The sequence below is a fragment of the Mobula hypostoma genome, chromosome 18 (genome assembly GCF_963921235.1).
Source record: "Mobula hypostoma chromosome 18, sMobHyp1.1, whole genome shotgun sequence".
Lineage (NCBI taxonomy): Eukaryota > Metazoa > Chordata > Chondrichthyes > Myliobatiformes > Myliobatidae > Mobula > Mobula hypostoma.
This window is the reverse complement of record NC_086114.1, coordinates 41,567,293-41,586,122: the sequence shown is the minus strand read 5'-3', so window position 1 is coordinate 41,586,122 and position 18,830 is coordinate 41,567,293. Positions and strand designations below refer to the sequence as shown.

At 45.7% G+C, this 18,830-nt stretch overlaps 1 protein-coding gene across 1 annotated transcript in view; it reads right to left on the bottom strand.

Annotated features, from left to right (window-relative positions):
• Positions 1 to 18,830, bottom strand: part of LOC134358206 (tolloid-like protein 2) — a 126,630-nt gene that overhangs the window by 73,340 nt on the left and 34,460 nt on the right. The window contains exon 2 of the mRNA XM_063070204.1: positions 13,673 to 13,783. Within this exon, the coding sequence (XP_062926274.1) occupies positions 13,673 to 13,783 (111 nt within the window). The remainder of the gene's footprint in view (positions 1 to 13,672; positions 13,784 to 18,830) is intronic.

Here is an 18,830-nt window from a genome sequence, read left to right as displayed (position 1 = left end):
TCCTGTGCCTGCTGGTGTGGGAGCAGAGGCTCCTGTAGTGCCTACCGGATGGGAGGAGAGTAAAGAGTCCATGGTTAGGGTGAGATGCATCCTTGATAATGCTTTTCGCCCTGCCCAGGCAGCGTTTATGGTAGATGTTCTCAATGGTGGGCAATTGGATGCCGATAATCTGCTGAGCAGTTCTCACCACACGCTGGAGTGCTTTGCGGTCTGATACGGGACAATTGCCATACCACACTGAGATGCAGTTGGTGAGTATGCTCGCAATGGTACAGCGGTAAAAGTCCGTCAGTATCCTGGGACAGAGGTGAGCTATCTTGATGCTCCGCAGGAAATAAAGGCTTTTTGACGAGGATGGAGGAGTTCAGGGACCAGGTGAGATCCTCGTAAATGTGGACACCAAGGAATTTGAAGCTTGATACATGCTCCACTACAGCTCCGTTGATGTAGATGGGAACATGAGTGTGGCTCCTAGCATGTCTGAAGTCCACAATGATCTCCTTGGTCTGCTGGGTGTTCTGGGCGAAATGCTGGTGAATGCAGCAGGCCAGGCAGCATCTCTAGGAAGAGGTACAGTTGATGTTTCCAGCCGAGACCCTTCGTCAGGACTAACTGAAAGAAGAGATAGTAAAAGGTTTGAAAGTGGGAGGGAGGGGGGAGATCTGAAATGATAGGAGAAGACAGGAGGGGGAGGGATGGAGCTAAGAGCTAAGAAGATGATTGGCTAAAGGGATACAAAGCTGGAGAAGGGAGAGGATCATGGGGCGGGAGGCCTAGGGAGAAAGAAAGGGAGAGGGGAGCACCAGAGGAAGATGGAGAGCAGGCAAGGAGTTATCGTGAGAGGGACAGAGAGAGGAAAAAAGGGAAAAATAATAAATAAATAAATAAGGGATGGGGTAAGAATGGGAGGAGGGGCATTAATGGAAGTTAGAGAAGTCAATGTTCATGCCATCAGGTTGGAGGCTACCCAGACGGAATATAAGGTGTTGTTCCTCCAACCTGAATGTGGCTTCATCTTGAGCCACTGACTCACAATCCCGACCTTGGGTTCTGATCGTGTGGAGCAACACACACAAAATGCTGAAGGAACTCAGCAGGCCAGGCAGCATCTATGAAAAAAAAGTACAGGCGGCGTTTCGGGCCAAAACCCTTCGGCAGGACTCAGCTTGGGTTTCCGCCGGTGACTGTACCTTTTTCCATAGATGCTGCCTGGCCTGCTGAGTTCCTCCAGCATTTTGTGCGTGTTGCTCGGATTTCCAGCATCCGCAGATTTTCTCTTGTTACTGACTGTGTGGAGTTTGCAAGTACTCCCTGTGAAACACTGGGTTTCCTCCCACCATCACAAGCATGTTGAGGTGGGTCAAAGGGCATCTTACCCTCAGTATGTGTGGACATATCGGAGGAACTCACGAGTGTGTGGGAAAGAACAGGAGACAAGTCAATTAGTAGCGAATGGGGTTGGCACCAATTCACTGGCTGAAACTTCTCCTTTCAGCTCCTGATATGAGAAAATGCGAGACTAACACCTTAGCCATAGATGTATTAGAGTTCCACCCTTGCTCATACATATTCTACTTTACACCCACCCCCACAATAACCTTCAGCTTGAATTAACCACCACTCCACTCCCAGGACCCTGCCGAAGCAGAGTGGTTTACTACACTGTTGGAGCTTGGGTTTACGCTGCCCAATACAGCCACAGTATTGTGTTCACAGAGTCTAGTGTTAGATTAATAGTAGATGGAGGGTGGGGGGAGAGGGTGATTGGTGGGAGATGGGGAATCACCAAATCATAGAAAGTGCAGCATAGAAAAAGGCCCTTCAGCCCACATTACCCATGCTGACCACAATGCACATCTATGCTAATCCTATTTGACTACATTTCGTGTGTTATAATTGCACCTGCCTCCTCCACCTCCTCAGACAGCTTGACTCATTTCCCTTTCTGAAGCTGTGACTGATTTCAGCAACTGTACACATCAAGAAGTCACTCTGAATACATTTGCTGAGATATGAACTTTTACTTGAAGATTGAAATTGTTTTGGTTCAATCTAAAACTAGGTCATATATGTAAACAAAACGAAGTTTGGAGATGTGAACCAAAGATGGCACCCTTAAATTGTCATGGTCCGGTCCGTAAAGTCTGCATTCCAGTTCACGGTCTGGTCCGTGGACTCAAGACTCCAGGTCTTCCAGCTGTCCCTCGTTTGGTTGAGTTAATCATAGGCACCTGATTCCCATCTTTGGGCTTGGAATATAAGTAGTCCTGGGGTTAAGTATGGGCTGCTGGTTTGTCTTGTCAGTCTCCCTTAGAGCAACTTGCTAATGGAAGTCTAGTGAAACCATTTGTGATCTCTAGGCCTGGTTGGTGAACCACTGCTTCATGGAGCCTTGTTGCCATTTGTTGGAGTAGACTTTGCAGTATGGATTTGGCTGTTTCCTAGGCCAGCTAAGTGGCTGCCAGTTACTCTGAGCTAGGTAGGGATCTGGCTGTTTCTGTAGCCAGCTGAGGTTGCTGGCTGTAACTGTGACTTGGAGCAACCCTGTTGTTCTTTGGTGTTTGTCTCTTCTTGTCCTTGCCTCTGTGGGGTAAGTCTGGCTGTTCTGCTGTTACCCAACAGGTGGACCTGTCCCACCTTGGTGTGGAGAGGTTGAGTCCTGGCTCTGTCTATGTACTGTCCTGCCTCATGTTGGTGTTGTGTTAATGATGAGTCCTGGCTTTTTGAAGGATAAGTCTGGGCTCTATGTTGATGCTCATTTCCCAGTTGGTCTCTCAGCTCCAGCCTCTGTATCAGCCTCCACATTTCCAGATGAAGATCCCACAGTCAAGCTCATGACCCAAGGCCCCAGCCTCAAGCCTCAAGAGCAAAGACCCCAGCCTGTCTCCAAGCTCAGGCCTCTAGACCCCAGCCATGTCCTGTCCTGAAGCCACATCATTTTCTTGCCTGGTTCTGGGGTCCAAGCCCAAGGCAAGACCCAGGTTCTGGGTCCTTGTCCAGTCTTGGACTTGGAGTTGAAGCCTTGTCTCCTAGTCCATGGTTTCTTGTCCTGGTCCTGCTTTCCCTAGCCCAAGTCTGTGTTTTTGTCCCTGCTCCTGGTCTGAATCCTGTCACGTCCTTACTCTAGTCAAGTCCTGTTCCTTGTACTTCTGTGTCTTGCATTTGGGTCTGTTACCAGCACCCCACTGACATAAATGGTGTCTGTTTGCATGCAGCTCTGATGGGAATCATCAAATATCCCCACTTTGGACTAATACAGCTGAAATCTGTTGTCACAGCCATGGGTACATCAGTAAGCAGCATCATTTTAAGATGTTTAATATAATCTATCGATGCTCAAGACTGACAAACTTTGGATGGCATGGTTTTCTAAAGGGGAAATCTGTGGGAATTTTTTTGAGGAAATAACAGGAGAGTCAATGGATGTTGTTTGAATTTTTTGGAAGACCACATGAGACTACAAGGTGTTGTACATGAGACTGCTAACAAGGCAAGAGCCCATGGTTTTACAGGAAAGGTACAAGCATGGATAGAAGATTGGCTGACTTGCAGGAGGCAAAGTGTGGGAATAAAGGAGCCCTTTCTGGTAGGCTTCTGGTAACTAGTGGTGTGTTGCAGGCCTCGGTGTTGGGACTGTTTCAAGTCATATGGGAATGATATGGATGAAGGAATTGATGGATTTGTGGCTAAGGTTGCGACCATATGACAGGTGGCGGGGCAGGTGGTGTTGAGGAAGCAGGGTGCCTACTCATGCAGATTGTATACTTATCTGCCACTTTGTCCATATAAAATATAATGTAGGGTAGTGGATGATGATCATGTCCTTTGACAGAAGAAATAAAGATGTGGACTATATTTTAAATGGGGAAAAATTAAAAATCTAAGGTGCAGAGTGACCTGAGAGTCTTCATGCAGGATTCCCTAAAGTTTAACTTGCTGGTTGAGCCCATGGTAAGAAAGGCAAATACAATGTTAGCATTGTAATTTTCTTTGGGATGATTGATCTACCTTTTTGAATATTGAACAGTTTTGGGCCCCTTATCTGAATGATGTGCTGGCACTGGAGAGGGTACAGGTGAGGTTCACAATGAGTGATTTTTGGAAATGAAAGTGTTGACAATGTTTGATAGTTCTGAGTGTTTGGATCCAAGTGCTTGATTAATCAGCACGTCAAAGATTAAGGGAATGGGGTTGAGGGGGATAATAAATCAGCTATGATGGAATGGCAGAGCAGACTTGATGGACCGAATAACTGAATTCTGTTCCTTTGTCCATTGGACATACCTTCTCTTTACTACCATTGAGGAGGAGGTACTGGAACCTGAAGATGCAACTCAATGTTTCAGGAACAGCTTCTTCCCTTCTACCATCAAATTTCTGAATGGATATTACCCTTGTATTTCGTTCTGTTTTTGCACTATTTATTGAAGTTTATTTTCTATATTCATAAAGTATAAATATGTATTACAATGTACTGCTGCTGTATAACAACCAAGTTCATGATATGTGCCCCTGAGATTAAATCTGATTCTAATTAGTTGACAATTGCAGATTAGGAAATGAAAAGTTAAGACAGGAATCGGGGACTAACTGATGTGAAGAATTAGCACACTGCCTTCAACAAATACATACAGCTTTAAGGTCCAAAAACCCAATGAAAACTGGCTCAGCCCTGGCTCATAAAACAGAAATTGACATAAGCTGTAGCTAAAAGGAAAAGGCTTGTACTTTCAGCGGCGGTGGCTAGTGTAAAGATTTACACCACCAGTGATTGGGGTTCAATGTTCTCTCCAGGACAGCATGGGTTTCCTCTGGGTGCTCTGGTTTCACCCCACATTCCAAAGGAGCACTGGTCAAGGTTAGCAAGCACTGGTCAAGGTTAGCAAGCTCTGGGTGTGCTGTATTGGCACCGGAAGCACGTGACACATGCAAGCTGCCCCTAGCGCACCCTTGGACTGTTCTGGTCACTGGAGGAGGGGAACCAGCGGGAAGGAATGCGCAGGTCATGAGGGTAGAGGAGGACGAGGGGTGAGGGTAACCAGAATGGGGAATGGAAAAAGAGAGGTGGGGGTGGAGAGGGGGTGTTGATACCAGAAGTTATAGAAATTGATGCTATATTAGAGAAATCATCAAACTTTAAAAGTGGTTAGTGATGCAGCACCAGTGGTGAGCACTGGAAAGACATGGTCAAGGGAGGCAGAGGAGTGTGTACAGGACTGCTTTCAATCAGGGGAATATTCAAGGGCTCATTTTCAAAAATAATGAATATGCAACAGTTGTCACTAACTTCATCAAGACCTGTATGGATGAGTGTGTGCCTTTGAGAACATACTGGACACACCCCACCCAAAAGCTCTGAATGAACTAAGAGGCTGGTAATCTGCCGACTGCTACATCTGTAGCATCCACAACTGGTGATCCAGAACCATACAAGAAGTCCGGGTATGACCTATGGAAGGCAGCGAAAAACAATTCTGATTGAAGTTAGAGACGAATCCAATGCACATTAGCTCTGGTGGCATTTGCAGGCCATTACTTCCTACAAAGCAAAACTTAACATCATGAATGGCTGTGATGCTTCACTCCCAGATGAGCTCATCAACCTTTTTGCACTCTTTGAAAAAGTGAATAAAGTTACACCTGTGTGAATCTCTGCAGCAGCTGGTGACCCTTTGATGTCTATCTCAGGGTCTTGTATCAGAATACCTTTCAAGAGAGTGAACCCTTGCAACACATTAGGCCTAGGTGGTGTACCTGATAAGGCACTAAAAACCTGAACAAACCAACTGGCAGGAATTTTGAAGAATATCTTCAATCACTCACTGCTGCAGTAGGAGGTTCCCACTTGCTTCAAAAGGGTGACAATCATACCAGTGCCCAGGAGTAGCGAGAGCTGCCTCAATAACTATTGCCCAGTTGTAGTGTGATGAATTGCTTTTAGAGGCTGGTCAGGGCCAGAATCTTGACCCACTGTAGTTTGCCTATCGCCATGATAGGTCTACAATGGATGCAATCTCACTGGACCCTCAGTTCCAATCAAAAAGCACCAGAACCTGGGCCTCTGTACCTCCCTCTGCAACTGGATCCTTGACTTCCTTACCGGGAAACCACAGTCAGTGCAGATTTGAGATAACATCTCCAACTTGCTGACAATCAACACTGGTGCACCTCAAGGACACATGCTTAGCCCACTGCTCTACTCCCTCTACACCCACAACTGTGTGATGAGGCCCAGCTCAAACAGCGTCTATAACTTTACCAATATCACAACTACTGTTGGCAGAATTTCAGATGGCAAACAGGAATGAGATATATTGGCTGGTTCAGTGGTGTCACAACAACTTTGCACTCAATGTCAGTAAGACCAAAGAACTGATTGTAGACTTCAGGAAGGGAAAATCATGGAAACACAGCTTGGTCCTCTTTGAGGAATCAGGAGTAGAAAGGGTGAGAAGTTTCAAGTTTCTGGGTGTCAACTTCTCTAAAGATCTATCCTGGGCCTAACATACTGATGCAATTACAACGAAGCCATGATAGTGCCTATATTTCATTCGGGGGTTGAGGAGATTTGGTATGCCATCAAACAAGCTAGCAAATTTCTACTGATGTCCTGTGGAGAAATTTTAACTGCTTGCACCATCATCAGTTATGGAGAAGCCACGGCATAGGACTGGAAAAAACTGCACAAAGTTATAAACTCAGCCATCTGCATCGTGCCTCCCAGGACATCTTCAAAATACAAGGCCTCAAAAAGGCATCAGCTATCATTAAGGTTCCACACCACCCAGAACCATGCCCTCTTCTTATTGATACCATCAAGGAGGTGGTACAGGAGCCTGCGGACACAGGCTCAACTTTTCAGGAACAGCTTCTTCCCTTCTGCCATCAGATTTCTGAATGGTCAGTGAACCCATGTAAACTACCTCACTATTTTTATCTGCTCCCTTGTGCAACATGTATTTATAGCTTTTTAATGTATTGCACTTCACTGCTGCAATAAAAAAACAAATTTCACACATATTAAACCTGATACTGATTCTGAGAAAGCAAGCCCTTTCATATATACCGCATGCAGTGTAGTAACAAGAACTAGATGCAATTATCTGTTTGTGACCCAAAGAGTTTTTCATATAAGTTCAACATAGCTACCCCACTTTAATAAAACAGGCTCTACATGGTCTGAGCGATGTGAACTAGGAGGTTTGTCGTCTGCTGAGGGCTAGATCTGTGGTATTTGTCTGTGCAAGAAAGCCCGGTATGACTTGCAGAGGGCTATACCAAGAGTGAAGAAAAAATTCCAAGCGAAGTTGGAAGCGACAGGAGATGCACGTCAACTGTGGCAGGGCTGCAGGACATTAATTCCGACAGAGTCAAACCCAACATCATGAGAGGCAGAGATGCTTTACGACCAGACGAGCTCAGCACTTTTTACGCCCACTTTGAAAGGAAGGATATAACTGCAGCTGTGAAGATCCCTGTCTCGGAGGCCGATGTTAGGCTGCCTTTCAGAAAGGTGAACTCTTGCAAGGCAGCAAACCCCGACGGAGTACCTGGTAAGGCTCTGAAAATATGCCAAACAACTGGCAGGATTATTCAAGGACATTTTCAACCTCTCACTGTTACAGTCAGAAGTTCCCACCTGCTTCAAAAGGGCAACAGTAATACTAGTGCCCAATAAGAGTAGAGCGAGCTGCCTTAATGACTATCATCCGGTCGCACTCATATCTACGGTGATGAAATGCTTTGAGATACTGGTCTTGGCCAGAATCAACTCCTGCCTCAGCAAGGAACTAGACCCACTGCAATTTGCATATCGCCACAATAGGTGATAGGCAGATGCAAACTTAATGGCTCTTCACAAAGCCTTAGATCACCTAGACAACACAAACACCTATGTTAGGATGCTGTTTATTGACTATAGCTCAGCGTTTAACACTATCATTCCTACATTCCTGATCAAAAAATTACAGAACCAGTGCCCCTGTACCTCCCTCTGCAACTGGATCCTTGACTTCGTAACCAGAAGACCACAATCTGTGTGGATTGGTGATAATACCTCTCCTTGCTGAGAATCAACACTGGTGCACCTCAGGGGTGTGTGCTTAGCCCACTGCTCTACACTCTATACTCATTACTGTGTGGCTAGGCACAGCTCAATTGCCATCTATAAACTTACTGATGATACAATAATTGTTGGCAGAATTTTAGATGGTGATGAGAGGGCGTACAGATGGTGATGAGAGGAGTGAGTATACCAGTTAGTTGAGTGGTATAACAGCAACAACCCTGCACTCATGTTAGTAAAACCAAAGCACTGATTGTGGACTTCAGAAAGGGCAAGATGAGGGAACGTGAACCATTCTTTATAGAGGAATCAGACGGGCAGAGAGTGAGCAATTTCAAGTTCCTAGGTGTCAATATCTCATTGGCTACATTTCATATGGAGTCTGAGTACATTTGGTTTGTCACCTACAACACTTGAGAATATGAACAGATGTACCGTGGAGAGCTTTGTGATTGTTTGCATCACCGTCTGTTATGGGGGGCAGGTACTGCTCAAGATTGAAAGAAGCTACAGAGAGTTGTAAAATTAGTCAGCTCCTTCAGGGGTACTCGCCTCCGTAGTATCCAAGACATCTTCAAGCAGCGGTACCTCAGAAAGGCGGCATTCATTATTAAGGACCCCCAGCACCCAGGACATGCCCTCTTCTCATTGTTACCATCAGGAAGGAGGTACAGAAGCTTGAAGGCACACACTCAGCGATTCAGGAACAGCTTCTTCCCCTCTGCCATCCAATTCGTAAATACTACCTCACAATTTTTTTATTATTATTTCTGTTTTTGCACTACTTTTAATTTAACTGTTTAATATACATATATACTTACTGTAATTGTTTTACTTATTTATTTTCTCTATATTTCTCATGTATTGCATTGTACTGCTGCAGTTCAGTTAACAAATTTCATGATTCTGATTCAGATTCTTTGCCTGTATTAGTGAATCCCAAGAACCCATGGAACGTACTGTAAAAAACAAACTCAGAACACATGCATGCACCCTTGTTCCCTCTGCACACCCTGGAGAACAGTTTTATTTAGTCTACGCTGTCTCTCTGGTTTGTTCATACAATTCTCTATGACTGGGCCAGTACTGAGGGAGATCTGCACTGTGAGGCATCAGTGATTGAGAAGATCAGCATGGTGAGGGGTCGGTAGTCGGGGAGATCTGCACGGTGAGGGGTCGGTAGTCGGGGAGATCTGCACTGTGAGGGGTCGGTAGTCGGGGAGATCTGCACGGTGAGGGGTCGGTAGTCGGGGAGATCTGCACTGTGAGGGGTCGGTAGTCGGGGAGATCTGCACTGTGTGGGGTCGGTAGTCGGGGAGATCTGCACTGTGAGGGGTCAGTAGTCGGGGAGACCTACACTGCATGAACTGCCCATTGTTCTCTATGCTGCAACACTCTTGCTGCCAATCACTTTACTGACCAATTTCAGCTCCTGAGCAATGCCTCAACTTTAACCATCACTTTCAATATTTCCATTGTCACAACTCTCCTGGTCTCAGGTCCCTTTTGGAGTTATGACCTCATGAGAATCTCCTCAGATTCTGACCGTAGATCCAACTCAAGTCTGTGCAGTAGCCTGGAGAACAGTACGCAACGGTCTCAGCCTGTTGTTAACTTATCCCAGGAAGCAATCAAACAACTGCTAGGCCATGGGCTCCTGGCCTTTTCACCACTCTTCGAATGGCTGCGAGTACATTGGAACATCCTGAGGTTGTGAATGACGCCAGAGAAATTAAAACTCTGTTGTTTTGCAGAAACCTGTAACATATTACATTTTCCAAGTACAATGTACAAGGGCAGGTAGTGTTAATCACACACAGAGTGGTCGGGTACACCAATTCTCTCTTCAATCTCCTCCACTCCAAAGAAAACAGCTCACCATTCTCTCCACAGTAAATAAGTCCTGACAACATCCCTCAAACTTCCTCTGCACCCTCTCCAGCACTGTCACATCATTCCTGAGATGTGGTGACTAATTGTATATAGTACTCCACCTTGCGGCCTAACTAATCCTCTTCATGGTTCCAGTAAGATGGTGGCACGCTTGGCTTCTTTGGATCCAACAAACGGTGCAAATGCTTGTCTTAAACATTTTTCTTGTGCTCACAAGACCCTGTTGGACATTGGTAACACAAAATATTGTAAGTGTGGTTCATTGGTGAGACCGATGGCGGGGGAGCTGCGTGGCCTTGGTTGTTGCACAGACCAGGCCTTCGTGCCGCGGCACTGTCTGTCACTGCCACCCAAGGGAGGAGGCACCAGAGGCAACGTGGGAGAGAACAGAGACACAGCGGGCACGCTGGAATTGGTGCTGGCCTCCACAGGCCGGCTGCCCCATTGATACTGGTACCCAGCGTGCACTTGCTTTGTCTGGGGCTGACCCAGCACAAGGCAAGCTGGACTGCCTTCACCTGCGGCTGGCCCAGCTCGAGACAAGGAACTTGTGCGTGTTCTTGCAGGAACGTGGCTCCTGTGCACCATTAACCTTCAGACCATGCCGCTCAGGGACTTGTGTTAATATTATTTTCTGACTGTGTGATATCATAACCATATGTGCTGTGTGTGAATGTGTGTACCGTGTTCTGCATCTTGGTTCTGGAAGAACGGTGTTTCGTCCAGCTGCATACGTCTATGGTTGACAGTTAAACATGAACATGAACTTAGTTGTTGCTATGCTCTTGTATCATAATAAACCACTTCATTTTCCTCCCTGTCAATTTCAGGTATTGATAGACACACACCTCTTGTTTCTCCACACCTCAGCATCCTATCACAGTGTATCCTTAGATTGCTTTCCGTCCCTAAGCATATTCTCTCTCCAAACTGAATTTTATTTGCTGCCAGGTTTAACCTACCTGACGTGATACCTTCCTGGGTTTTCAAACTTTCTTCCTCTCTGCCAACTGCACAGCCAATTTTTGCATCATCAGCAAACTTCTTAACTATGTGGACATGTAAGATGGTCCCAGTAAAGAGGAAGGTAAACCTAGACTTTCCCAGATTCAGGACATTCAGCTGCTTCCTGCACTCAAGTTGCTTCTGAAGTTGTCACATTTTCTGATGTAAAACAGCAATGAGCTTCCGGTGATGTAGCGAGCAGATAGGCGATCAGGTTTCAAAATTATGCTGATTGAAAGATAAATATTGGTCAGAAGATTCTACAAAGTACCTGGAAAAACTGACTGCTCAGCTTGGAATCTCCATGGCAGCAACAGAGATTATTAACTTGGCTGAGATTCAGCAGTCCGGGAATTGGACTGGTTACAACCTGACACTAGTTACTGACACATTTCCAAATGATCCTCTTCTCAGATTCCATGATCTTTTCCTCCAGTATCACTGACACAGGCTCTACGGTGGAACTGAAGCCCGCTGCCGTTCAAATATAATTATCACTTACATCAAAAACATACCCTCTCAGACTAGAATTGCCGTGAATTCCACCTGCTGTCTTTAGTCCAGCGTTGCATGTAATCAGTATTCTTCTGGTAGTCACAGAATTAACAGTAGGTCCTGTGAACCATCCTGGGATCATCTGCAATTCCTGACACCACCTCCCCAGCATTGAACAGGATATTGGGCTAGTGACAGAGGTGAGAGCTGTGGGACTTTTCACCCCTTTCCTTAAAGGGGATCTGAAGGGTACTTACTTGTATGCAGAGGATGGAACTCACTGCCAAAGGAGGAGGTGGAACCAGGTATAATCACTGTGTTTAAGAATTTAAACAAATAGACAAGACGTAGACAGACATCAACATAATGCAGGCAAATGGGATTAGTGTAGATAGGTCAAAAAAAAGGTCAACGTGGTTGTGATGGGCTGAAGGATGTGATTCTGTGCTGTATAACTTTGTGAAGCCTCGCACGACTCCAGATTTCATCCTTAACTCCAACTCTTCAGTTTCTTCCCTCTGACAATTATCTTCCTGCTGACAGGTGACCAAAACACTTCTGTCTATAAGCACAGGCTCTCCCTAGGGCTGCTTTTACACCCCTCCTACATTTCCAAAGACAAATCCATTAAAATCCTAAAGTTCGTGGATGACATGACTGTAGTTGGTCTCATCTCTAATAATGATGTGACCTGTTATCAAAGAGAGGTAGACCATCTTGCAGGATGGTGCGCTCGTAAAAATTTAATGCTATCAAGATAGTGGAAATGAGGATAAACCTGACGACAACCCCTACTTGCACCCTCCCCTTGGGAATCAGTGGTCAGGCTGTGTCTGTGGGCAAGTCATTCAAATTCATGGGGACTACCATTAGACAGATAGATAGATAGATAGACATACTTTATTGATCCCGAGGGAAATTGGGTTTGGTTACAGCTGCACCAACCAAGAACAGAGCATAAATATAGCAATACAAAAACCACGAACAATCAAACAACAATATGCAAACTATGCCAGATGGAAGTAAGTCCAGGACCAGCCTATTGGCTCAGGGTGTCTGACCCTCCACGCAAGGGGCTGCAATGTTCGATGTCCACAGGCAGGAACGCCCAGTGTTGTATCTCAGTGGAATATGGCCAGAGTCCAAGAGCAAAAAGTTCAATATCCGGGCTACAAACACGTTCCTTGATCGTAATATGACCAGGATTGCACCATCCGTTGTTAACCAGAACAGCAAGCCCCCAACTCCTTTACGCTTACCATAAAGCAATACATTGAAGTGGGGCATCACTTGGAAAGCCCGGAAGAGATTGTTCGTCCTACAGAAACTTAGGAAGCTTAACATCTCAGGGTACATCCTGATGAATTTTTATTCAGTCGTCATTGAGAGTGTTGTAACCACCTCTATCTCCATTTGGTTTCCCGCCGTCTTCTTCCTCCAAGTCCAGGTTGCAGTGAGCGGTCCACTCAGCATTGATCATTGGCATTAAAAGACCTATTCATCACCAGGGCAAAGAAAAGAGCTTAAAAAATTACTGCTGACTCCATCCACCCTTAAAGTCACCATTGGGGAGATGCTACAAGTCCATCTCCGAAGCTTCGTTCCTGTAGCTATCCAGCTCCTCAACATAACTCACTCAGGTATAATACCCTACACTACATCCACTAAATGGTCTTTCCTATGCTCCTTGTTCTGTTGATAACTATTGAGCCTACTCATCTTTTTTCCTCCAGTCCTGCCGAAGGGTCTCAGCCCGAAACGTCGACTGTACTTTTTTTCCATAGATGCTGCTTGGCCTGCTGAGTTCCTTCAGCATTTTCTGTGCGTCGCCTGGATTTCCAGCATCTGCAGATTTTCTCTTGTTTGAGTCTGTTCATATGTTCACATTGCTTTAAGTTTGATCTTTGATGCTTGCGCATGTGGCCATTCTGCTAATTGTTGATTGTTCATGGCATTTTGCACAATTATCTTGTAAATTGCTGGTTGCTGTTGTAGTCTCTGCCACGGTAGTGTCCTGTGTTTTATGCTTGGCACCGAACCACATTCAATTCTGGTATGTTTCACATACCGGCAAATAAGGTGACTCTAATTTTTCAGTTTTGACTGATTTCTTACATCTGTATCATAAATCAAGTTTCCCATTTTTATTGGGCTCCTTCACAATCACCTTCCCCATACCCAGCATCATTACAGTCTCAGTTTAGTAACACTTACCAGTTGTGTGTCCTGTTCTGTCAGTTCCCTGTCCCATTAAATCTGAACTTCTGTCACGATGAAAATACTTCAGATCCTCTTCATCCAGAGCAATATCTCCCCAGAAAGCCACTGGTAACACACAACACAAGCATTAATGAATGGATCTGAATCTTTCCACTCAGTGAGCGGCACAACAGAGGTAACCAGGAGAGTGCTGGAGCCATATCGGACAGTTTTATTTCCGCATTACTTCAGCACGGTCCGTTTTCGCAAACATCTGATGCGGACTTAAGGAAAGGAGTTTGGTGGTCTCCAGTTCAAAAACCAACCGTGGCCTTTGGAAACTGACTTTCAATTAATTAAGTACCTAGATTAAAAAAAAAACTGTCAGTAAAAGTGGATAATGCTAAACCACTTGCCCCACTCCCTGATGCAGCAGATGTCCCTCAGAGTAGGAACCCTGACTCTCTCACAAGGCTCCACTTATCTCGAACTACAGAAAATGCTCAGTGAACCGTTCAGTTATATTGAAGTCTTGATGTTGAAACGAGAGGAGGAAACTGATCACCTGACATTGACTTTGGCACCGGATTCAGACTCGGCAACATGTCCCAAACCCACTGGCTCCAGGGACTAGTGTCCAAGCTGAGAGGCCAGCCCCAGAGATTGACTGGCTGCATCAATGATACTCCTGCAGGAAGCGTCATCGCAGGAAAGCAGCGTCCATTATCAGGGACCCCCACCACCCAGGTCATGCTCTCTTCTCACTGTTGCCATCAGGAAGAAGGTACAGGAGCCTTAGGACTCACGGCACCAGGTTCAGGAACAGTTATTAACCCTCAACCATCAGGCTTTTGAACCAAAGACGACAACTTCACTTGCCCCATCACTGAACTGTTCCCACAACCTAAAGGCTCACTTACAAATACTCTTCATCTCATGTTCTCAATATTTATCACTTATTTATTATTATTTGCACACTAATTGAACACCCAACTTGGTGCGGTCTTTCACTGATTCTGTTATGATTATTATTCTTTCATGGATTATTGAGTACGCCCATTAGAAAATGAATCTCAGGGTTGGATATGGTGACGTGGTGTACCTGACTACTGTATCATAGTCTCTGTATATAACACGACACACTGGAAACACCTCAGCAGGTCAGGCTGCATCCGTGGGAAGGGAAATAGAGTCAATGCCTCAGCTCGGAGATCCTTCATCAGAACTGAAAAGGAGGTAAAGTAATTGTAAGGTTACAGGGAGGGCAAGGAAGGGGAGTGCCCTTGATATGGTAAAACTGGGTAACCATGTTTTCGAATCAGCGAGTGAATGGAAGCACAGAGAGTGAAAGCAGACTGAACAATGCAGAATGGAGAGCAGGAAGACATGCCATGGAGTCATGCAGCACAAAAGCAGGCCATTCAGCCCAGCTGGTCTGTACTAACCAAACTGCCTCGCTGAATTCGCACACTTTGTTGCATTTGGCCCTTGTTCCTTAAAACCATATCCACTTATGTACCTGTCCAATTATTTCATTGTTGTAATTATGCCTGCCTCTACCACTTCCTCTGGTAACTCACTCCACCCTCCATGTGGAAAACCTACCCCTCAAGTTCCCTTTAAATCTCTCCCCTCTCTCTATGCCCTCTAGTATTATACTCTCAGAACACTGCAACCATTCACCTTATTTCCACCCCTCATGATTTTATCTACTTGTCTTCATTCCCCTAGGTATTGTGGAAAAATTTCCCTCTGCCATATGATCTAAATGAACATTGAACCCATGAACACGACCTCACTTTTTTATGAAATCATTTCTGTTTTGCACTATTTTTGAACTATTTACTGCAATTGATTTGCCTTTTTATTTATTTTTCTTTCTATATTATTGTACTGCGGTAACTAAGATAACAAGTTTCACACCACATGCCGTCGATAACAAACCTGAATCTTTTTTTTGGTGTGGCGTGCGTGCGTGCGCGATGTTGGCGGGACTATGTCTTTTTCATCCCTTTACAAGGCGCGGAGCGAGGGAGAGAGAGAGACAGTATGGCACGGTATTTTTCCCTTTATTTTACGAGGTCGGGTTGCGATCTCGACACTCAACCCGGCACGGATGGAGAGCGTACACGGAAGCGGACCTGACTGGTTTCGAACCCAGGAACCTCCACTCCCGGGTCCGGCGCTGATGTCACTGCGCCACCAGCCGGCCCTGATAATAAACCTGATTCTGATTCTGACTGATTGCTTGGTCTATCAGTTAGTGCTATCATGCCAGTCTCTGGACCTCATCCTGCTGATGATGTACAACAAGGTTTGAGTCTTCCTTTACCTCTCAAAGTTCAAAATACATTTATTATCAAAGTATGTATACATTACACAGCCTTGAGATTCATCTCCTTACAGGCAGCCATGAGACAAAGAAACCCAGTAGAACAAATTAAAACAGAAGACTGTCAAACACCCAATGTGCAGAAAAAAAACAAACTCTGCAAACAACAAAAGCAAGCAAGCAACTGAAGTTCATGAAAGTGAGTCCACAGCTGCGAAGCCAGTCATCACTGCAGCCGACCCAGTACTGGCCCGGCCCTGACACCCTGACCTTTTCAAACTGGCCTGGCGCTTAAATCATCCAAACCTTGGTTCATTCCTCGCTCCTGGAATCGGAGATCGGCCAGTGCCCGACCTTTCCAATTTGGCCAGGTGCCTAAATCGATCAAAACTCAGGTCATTCCGCACTCTCGGGTCTAGGGTCTGCTGCCTCGATTCTGCCACATTGAATTACCTCCAAGTCTGCTCCAGCAATGGCCAAACATTGGCTCATTCCCGACTCTCGGGCCCCGCACACGCCATGCTACAACCATCCTGCTCCATCAAGGCTTCAGTCCACACCACAAAAATGCCAGGTCTTACCGGCAGTTCAAAAGGTCAACTCCGAAAGGGAAACCACAGTGACTGCAGTGATCGTTTACCAGCAAAAGTGTGATTTAATAAAGTAGCTAGTAGTTTTGTTAATTTGCTACTGACAAGAAGTCACTGTGCTTTGCAAGTGCCATCCTCTCCGCGAACTCTCTAAAGTCTGTCGATGAATTGAGTTCCATTGTCACAAGCTAGTTTCTGCAAATAGGATTCAATCTCCTGCGGTAACTTGTAACTCTCAAAGCTTTAAGACTGGGAGCTTGGAACCTAGTCAATAACTATGAGGACCCATAGTTGCATGAGAAAAGTGAACTCCCATGGAAAGCTGTAGTCTTTGTGGTCTCATTCTTTCTAAAGGTTTGAAGGTTCACTTTATGTCAAAATATACATGTACAATACAACTCTGATATTTGTCTACCCCAGATAACCATTGAATATAGAAAGACATGAGTGTTGATGAAAGAAAAGACATCAACTCCCCTCCAATCATCATGAAAAAGACACAAAACCCGCAGACCCCAAAATCCCCCCTCCCCTCGCCCGTAGCCACAATAACAACCCCTACACATACAGTCCCTGACCCCTCCACTCTCAGAAAAGAACAGCAACCATGACACCATACCCCCAATCCCCCCCACTTACACACAAAATTTATCAGATCTCCCGCCCACCAATCATCCACAAGAAACAGAACACCAAGAAACTAAAGGAAACCAATATAAAGTACAGTCCAATAATCACATAAATCTCAGAATATGGGAAACGTCTTTTCAAATGCATATGAGGAGAGCAGATGTACGAACTTGGTCCTTCTGTGAAGAATGACCACCGATCCTAATTCCGCTGAGCCGGCACCTGATGTGCCAAACGCTGCAACCTATGTCCGATCACCACCGATCCGGGGCCAAACATGCTGATCCCGCAGGGGACGGAGCTGCTGAGTGTCTCTCTTGGGAGCCCTCGTTGGCCCCCTCCACACTCACCTCAATGTTTCAACCTTCCTCGCCCTAGGGCCATTGTTCGCCAGCACCATCTTGACTGGAAAAAAACGAACCTTTTGAGCTTCCATTGTCTAGTCTTCATCCCCACGAGTAGAACCATGGATTGTGGACCCCACCAGTAGAACTGTACTGTCCAGAGGACTGTTTTATCTGGTTGCTGTTTCTGCTTGTTATCTGTGCAGATCATGTCCGACTCATTTTGAGACGGCACCAGTAACTCCTCAGTCCTGATGCAGGGTCTTAACCTGAAATGCTGATATTTCCCCACCCCCCACCCCCGATGCTTCTTAACCCGCCAAGTTCCTCCAGCAGATTGTAAGTTTTTTGCCTCTGGTGGTCTCTAGCCTTAGGTGCCTTTGTTGGAGAACACTTACAGTGTTCTGGAACTTCTCCCAAGGACAGCAGCTACAATGTGTTTCTGAAGATCAAGTAGGGTGCCGTGCACAATCCTGATTTGATGGAGACGTACGTGAGAGCACGGAGGAACATCTGGTGAAACTTCTGAAACGCCTGCTTCGCTGCTGCTGCTACTGTGTGGTCCAGAATCTCCAGAGGAGAAGGCCCCGAGTCCTCGGCTTTGCTTGTTGCTCGGTAGCTGGGGCGGGGTCAAAGCGCTCGGAGGATGGTGCTTGGAGAGACTGTGTCAGAGGCTCGAAGTTTTCGGATGGACTCAGAGTCCGCTGCGGTCGGGTGCTTCCATGGTGCTGCATCAGCGAGTTGGTGGCGCTTGGAGGTTCATGGTGAGGAGAGTTCCTCCCTTCTGCTGCCTGTGTGAGATGATGAGTCTATCGGGACTTTGAGACTTTTTTTTTGCCGTGCCCATGGTCTGCTCTTTATCAAATTATGGTATTGCTTTGCACTGTTGTAACTATATGTTATAATTATGTGGTTTTGTCAGTTTTAGTCTTGGTTTGTTCTGTGTTTTCTTGTGATAGCACTCTGGAGGACCGTTGTGTCAATTTTAAAGCATGCATTTCTAAATGACAATAAATGAGGACTGAGTGTCCTCATAATCTAATCTAAAAAAAAGATGCTGGAATTCCTCAGCACCCGCCCATTACCTCAGTCTGGTTCTCCACCTCCTTTGTTATTCCACCATCCTGTCCTGTCAGATTCCTTCTTCTTCAGCCCTTTACCTCATCTGACTTTCGTCTCCTACTTTCTCACATCATTACCTTTCATCCACCCACCTCCCTTCCCCCTCACCTGGCGTCACCAATCATCTGCCAGCTCATGCTCCTTCTCCCCACACC